The 6,586-nt window shown below is 45.7% G+C and overlaps 1 protein-coding gene across 1 annotated transcript; it reads right to left on the bottom strand.

Moving 5' to 3' along the window:
• Positions 1-2,801: 2,801 nt before the first annotated feature.
• LOC119357217 lies at positions 2,802-3,791 on the bottom strand. Its single transcript, XM_037624215.1, has 2 exons — positions 3,499-3,791; positions 2,802-3,102 (listed from the first exon to the last, which is right to left on the bottom strand). The coding sequence occupies exons 1-2, from the start codon at positions 3,789-3,791 to the stop codon at positions 2,940-2,942; spliced, it is 456 nt and encodes a 151-aa protein (XP_037480112.1). The 3' UTR covers positions 2,802-2,939.
• Positions 3,792-6,586: the final 2,795 nt, after the last annotated feature.

Below are 6,586 nucleotides of genomic sequence, written 5' to 3'. Positions count from 1 at the left end.
CCCTCGCCATTGCCCGCGCCGGCCCGCCGTCGCCGTCGCCCGTGCCCCCTACCCCGAGCGCGCGCCCACTGCCCCGTCGCCATCCTCTCCGCCGACTCCGCGGTCCTCCTGGTCTGGCCGGCGCCCTCCCTAGCTAGCATTTTTTTTCATATATATGCCATTTTTTCTTATATATGCTTGTTTTATATATATATGTATATATGTTCTCTGTGTATATATATGTTCTCTGTGTATATAGTGTATATATGTTCATGTATATGTGAAAGTTAAAAAGGAGCATGACCTCGTTGGAATTGAATTGTTGCCTGTTCCATTTGAGGAGTTCTTTCAGTTTTTCAATCAATTGGCCCTCGATAAAACAACGGTCACCTGCTACTGTCTATAAGTAGTACTACTTCTGTCATTAAGTCTCTCTATATAGCTCAGCTCTTTCATTGCATGTATTTATAATCATCCTCACTATATTATGCAGATTGAAGATCGCCGAATTGAAGAAAAGACAAGTCAGTGATATTGGGTTCATTAACACATATCTCATAGATCCAACTCAGGTTAAATTTCATGCCGCATCTACCCAGGCCAACTTGCTACGATCGTTGGTAATAAATGAAAACAAAGATATAATACTCTTTCCTTACAACTTCAAGTGAGTGTTACTGTCTTGTGCGTATTCGGTTTCCCTTATATATTAGTCAAGGTTATAGTAATGTAATTGATGAGTTATGCATGCGTGTGCAGTTACCACTATATTCTCCTAGAGATTAAGCTTGAGCAGGGACTAGTAACCGTCTTAGACTCAAGACAAAAAGATCCCCAGGACTATGCGGACATGACTCAAATGCTCGAGAAGTAAGTTAAATCGATCATTATCCACCATATCGGCAACTTTGTTCATTTCCTGATATATCAAGTAATTGTTTTCTTTGTCTGGCAGGGTTTGGAAAAATTCTCCAAAAAAGCTCCAGGACTCCTGAAGAAGCTGCAATTTAGACACCCGAAAGTAAGTACTATAGTAGCATGTTCCGCGCATCTCCTATTGATTTGGCATTCTTGCTTATCAGTTTGATTGACCTCTATTTCTTGTAAAGTGGTTGAGGCAGGAACAAGGGAATGATTTCTATGGATACTACGTTCGCGAGTCCATCCGCCACACGACCTGTGAGCGGGGCTACACTGACGAACAATATGAAGTACGTAAATAACAACATTCACAATTTTATTTTATTACCATCATTCGTGTTGAGTTTCATTCATTCATATATATATGTATTGACCCCCTTCTTCAAATTAGATGTTTCGGAAGCGGGATGAACTTCTAGCACCAGCTCGCATGCGAGCAATTCAAGAGGAATTGGCGGTATTCTTTCTTGACCACGTGATTGCTGAAGACGGAGAATACTATGTGGACCATGAGTCCGTATGATTATATTTGTAAGAGATAATTATTGTATATATGTAGCAGTGTCGGATAGATATACGAGAACTTGTTGTTCGACCAATCTCTCAGAGAAGGAGAGGTGGTCGATATCACTTCTCTCTGTATGCATATATGTTCATGACGATCTTCTGTTTCCTTCGTTTGCTTACTAGCTAGCTAGCTAGCGTGTCTAGTCCTCTCTATACGTATGTATAGTACGTAGCGTCGACCAAGCACAGACATAAAAGAGGACACTTCTCTCTATTAATTATAGCTAACTAACACAATATATGAAACACCTAAATTAACCCCCCAAAACCCCCAAACCGCCCCCCCTTTCAAAAAAAATAAAAACCCCAGCCACAGAAATGCCGACGCGTGGATGCCTATTGGTCCCGGTTGGTGCCACCAACCGGGACCAAAGGGTCTCCTGCCTGGGCTCCGCGCACAGGCCACGTGGAGGCCCATCAGTCCCGGTTCTGGATTGAACCGGGACTAAAGGGACAGGGCATTAGTACCGACCCTTTAGTCCCGGTTCAGGAACTGGGACTAAAGGCCCTTACGAACCGGGACAACAGGCCCTTTTTCTACCAGTGGTCAAGTGCATCTCCGCCGAGTAGGGCAGTGTGTTATGTATCGAATTGGAGCCGTGTTTCTTGCCTCCATAAATATAAGAAAACAACATTCTGTTGTAAAAATGGACAGGTAGGGCAACACACATTATGATGGTGTAGTTCAGTGCGATAATTCAATTATGAATTCGGACTCATCTACACTTTGTGAAAAGTAAAATCAAAATAAATACTGAACAAATTCGAAAAAATATGAAGCTTTTTTCATGCAAGATGCTTATGTGCCCCAGGTGTGCAAAAATTCATGGGCAAACGACATTCGAGGAGTTCGCGCAAAAAATGACAACATCGACTATGAATAATGTGTTTTCCAAACTTTCTCACAGACCCAAAATTTGTCTTTTTTCCTCTGAGCTCCTCGAATGTCCAAACTCCACCAAATTTGGAACGATCATCACGCACTCACCATCTTGCACCACAAAAAAATTCGGATTTTTTTTTGCTATTTTAAATGATTTTACTGTTCACACGGGGGTGTAGATGCGCGCGGGAGCAGTCATTCCTTGGCATGGAAACACCGACATTAAGAGGTTTTTGCAATGAATGAATTCTAGTGTTTTGTGTGCTATAAATTGTATTCCCACTACCATGATTCATACACACAAATAACGAATCATCACAGAAAGTATCAATGTAGCATGCCGTTAAATTGATCTGGTAACCATGCATGCATGGAAGTTAAAAAAAAATCTTACTCACAAATACGTTCAACTTGTTACAGGTAGGAACCAAATATATAGGGCCTAGGAACCGATGAAAGATAGATCGTCCTTCCATAACACTAGCTAATTACTACTATAAACCTCAAAGCTGAAATATACATATTTATTCTGAAATATACATATTCAGCCTGATATTATTGCTGAAGAGATCGCGGCAAGATGGTCGATTCAGCTGGTAACGTTATTCCACCAGTCAGCAACCAACTTCTTTGGTTGCGGGACTACTCGTGTGAGCAAGGCGTGGATGCCAATTACGCCCAAAATGCCAGAAGTACCCACCCCCAGAAATTTGAAGAAAGTATTGCATCTTTCGGTACGTCGGCAGACACGCCTACAATACAATACACATGTGATGAATGGTCAGAGCCAGATCTATGCAAAAAAAAAAGTTAGCAGAGCAGAACGAAGAGAAAAAAGAAGAAAAAAATACTGATTTCTCAAAGACCTAGTCCATCCATGTATAGACCAAGGGAATGTGATGAATTGTCCAGATGATCATACATGCATGCATGTTGCAATGCAGATGTGATGAATGATCAGAGCCAGAAGAACATAAGAAGAAAACAGATTGATTTCTCAAAGACCTAGTCCATCTATATATTGCGCAAGGGGAAGTGATGAATCCTCCACATGATCACACATGCATGCATGTTGCAACTATGAAACAAACGAATACTTGAAACAATATGTGTAATCAAACAAATATGTGGTAGTAAGTTGTTGTTACCAGACAGGGTCCTTGGGTCTAGGCTTGATCTGTGAGGAGAGTAGCTGCATGAGCAGCAGGTAGCGCCGGTCCGTCTTGTGGGGGACATCGTGGGCGCTGCTAACATGGCCATGGACCATGTCGAAGAGCTGCTCCTTGGTCTTGTTGATTTGCGCGGCGCGGGCTGCGGCGGCTCTCATCTGCTCCGGCGTGCATGTCCTGTACTGGGCGAGGCGGGGCAAAGGCGTTCGCAGGAGCAGCGCCCGGCCGCAGGCGCCGAGCCTCGCCGCAATAGCCGCCGCCGCCGCCGCCATCCCTTTCTTCTTCTGTGGGATCCTCCTGGCGTTGATCAATCTATATATCGTAGTGGGATAGGGATGTTGCTCAGAGTCCGGCAAGCCCACGCCCGAGTTATATACATCGACCAGTATGGATAGTTTTTTTTTTTGCGGGGCCAATAGGGATATAGTTTACGTAAGTACGTAGCAGTTTTATCCCACAATGATCATGAGTCCGATGCAAAGAAGGGCCAAACGGAAGCGGGAGGAGAGTTAGAGAAAGAGGAGGCAGGGTTGAACATCACTGATAATGTAAACAACATTAGCACATCGGCCGGGCTGCCGGAGCAGTCCCACTGGGCGCAATGAAAATCATCGGTTGGAACTGCCGGGGGCTCGGGAATGGCCCGGCAGTTCGTAGTCTCCTTGAAATGGGGAGAATGGAGGAGCCCGACGTACTGTTCTTGGCGGAGACAAAACTAACAGAGAAAGAAATGGAGAGGTTCAGGTGGATGATGGGTTTGACACACATGGTTGCTTGGAACCCAGAAGGGAGGAGCCGTGGGATTGCATTGTTCTGGCGTAGGGGAGTGGGAGTTTCGTTGCGATCTTATGGACGGAGACATATAGATGTGGATGTAACAGATGATGAAGGGAAAGTCTGGAGGTTGACGGGTATTTATGGGGAATCCGAATCGGGGCGTAAGAAGGAAACCTGGAGGACTTTGAGAATACTAGGACAGCAGCATCAGAACGGACGACCGTGGTTGTGTCTTGGTGATTTTAATGAAATCTTATCAAGTGATGAGAAGGTTGGAGGAGGGACTCGGCCGCAACAACTCATGAACAACTTTAGAGAAGCCTTGGAGGCATGTGATCTGTGTGACATTGGCTTCAGGGGGGATAAATTCACCTGGAGGAATCATAGTAAAGAGCTACGAAACTACATTTGCGAGCGGTTGGATCGGGCCATTGCTACTGCGAAATGGTGTGAGGCGTTTCCCGCTTTCACTGTCACAAATGGTGATCCTCGCCATTCGGACCACCGCCAGTAATTGTCAACACAGAAGGAGAGAGAGTTAGGAGGGCTGGAGGTGAAAGAGGGTTCCGGTTTGAAGCGTGGTGGCTGCAAGAGGAGGGTTGTAGCGCTGAGATACAAGGAGCCTGGGAGGAATGTTGGCGGGATGGAGAGGCCAATGTGGGCGGAGCACTTAAAGGAGTTGCGGGGAGAATGCAAACTTGGGCGAAGGAGGTGGCGGGAGAGCTTGATGGAAGGCTAAAAAAGGCAAAAAAGGAGCTGGAGAGGTGTATGAAGGATGCAGATTCGGAGGAAAAAATCAAGGAAGAGGGTCGGCTGAGGTGTGTGGTTGAGGATCTAAAGCAGAAGAAAAATACCAAGGCAAAACAGCGATCACATTTGAACTGGCTAAGGGATGGCAATAAAAACACCCGTTATTTTATGGCCTATGCGTCGGCCAGGAGGAAGGCAAACCGGGTGAAGGAGCTGAAGAAGGAGGACGAGTCGGTAGTGAAGGAGGGAGAGGATCTTAATAACTACGTTTGCTCTTTTTTTCAGGGATTGTTCACATCCAGTGCTGACGACAGAGTGAATGAGCTAATTGAGAAAGTAGAGCCCAGAGTTACGAGTCAAATGCGAGACATGCTTGATATGGAGTTCACAAGGGAGGAGGTAAAAGCGGCACTGGATCATATTGGCGACCTCAAAGCGCCGGGGCCGGATGGCCTGCCCTCGGTGGTCTTTAAAAGCCACTGGCACTTCATGGGCGATCGAGTAGTCGAGGAGGTGCTGGCTGTCTTGAATGGCGGTGAAATGCCGCCGGGCTGGAATGATACTACTGTCGTAGTCATTCCCAAGGTCAAAAACCCAAGCAGGATCAAGGACCTCCGACCGATAAGTCTATGCAATGTCGTCTACAAGCTGGTATCGAAAGTGATTGCTAACAGGCTGAAATTGATCCTTCCAATGCTCATCTCGGAGAACCAGAGCGCGTTTGTACCGGGGAGGTTGATCACTGATAACGTTCTAGTGGCTTATGAGATTTCACACTACCTAATGAACAAAAGGAAAGGAAGGGAAGGAGTGGCAGCAGTCAAAGCAGATATGAGTAAAGCTTATGATAGAGTGGAGTGGGGGTTTCTCCGAGCGCTGCTGCAGAAACTGGGATTCCAATCAAGGTGGGTGGATTTGATCATGAACTCTGTAACCACGGTCCGGTACCAGATAAAGCTTAATGGGGAGTTGTTACACCAGTTCTGCCCTACTCGTGGCTTATGGCAAGGGGACCCAGTGTCCCCATATCTGTTTGTGATCTGTGCGGAGGGCCTGTCTGCACTACTCCATGATGCTGAACGGAACGGAAAAATCTCAGGAGTGAAAATATGCCTGAATGCACCTTCGATATCCCATCTCTTGTTTGCTGACGATTCTATACTGATGATGAAGGCGAACCAGACGAAAGGAACAACACTTAGAGAGGTGTTGGACCTGTATGAAAATTGTTCGGGACAGTGTATAAACTTGGAAAAATCGGCGATCATGTTTAGCCCTAACACGAGGGAAGAGGAGAAGGAGTCGGTCAAAACAGCCTTGCAGATTTATAGTGACTCCTGGAACGAGAAATATCTAGGGCTTCCAGTGCATGTAGGAAAGTCCAAAAAGAAGGCTTTTGCTTATGTTAAAGGTGGCATTGCGGGAAGGGTATACGGCTGGAAAGAGAAGCTTATAGCCAAATCAGGCAAGGACACCTTAGTGAAAGGAGTGGCCCAAGCAATACCCACCTTTGCTATGTCATGCTTCGATATCACCAAAA

The sequence above is a fragment of the Triticum dicoccoides genome, chromosome 1A (assembly GCF_002162155.2).
Source record: "Triticum dicoccoides isolate Atlit2015 ecotype Zavitan chromosome 1A, WEW_v2.0, whole genome shotgun sequence".
In the NCBI taxonomy this organism is placed as follows: domain Eukaryota; kingdom Viridiplantae; phylum Streptophyta; class Magnoliopsida; order Poales; family Poaceae; genus Triticum; species Triticum dicoccoides.
Note: the sequence above shows the minus strand (reverse complement) of the source record. Positions and strands in the feature narration are given on the sequence as shown.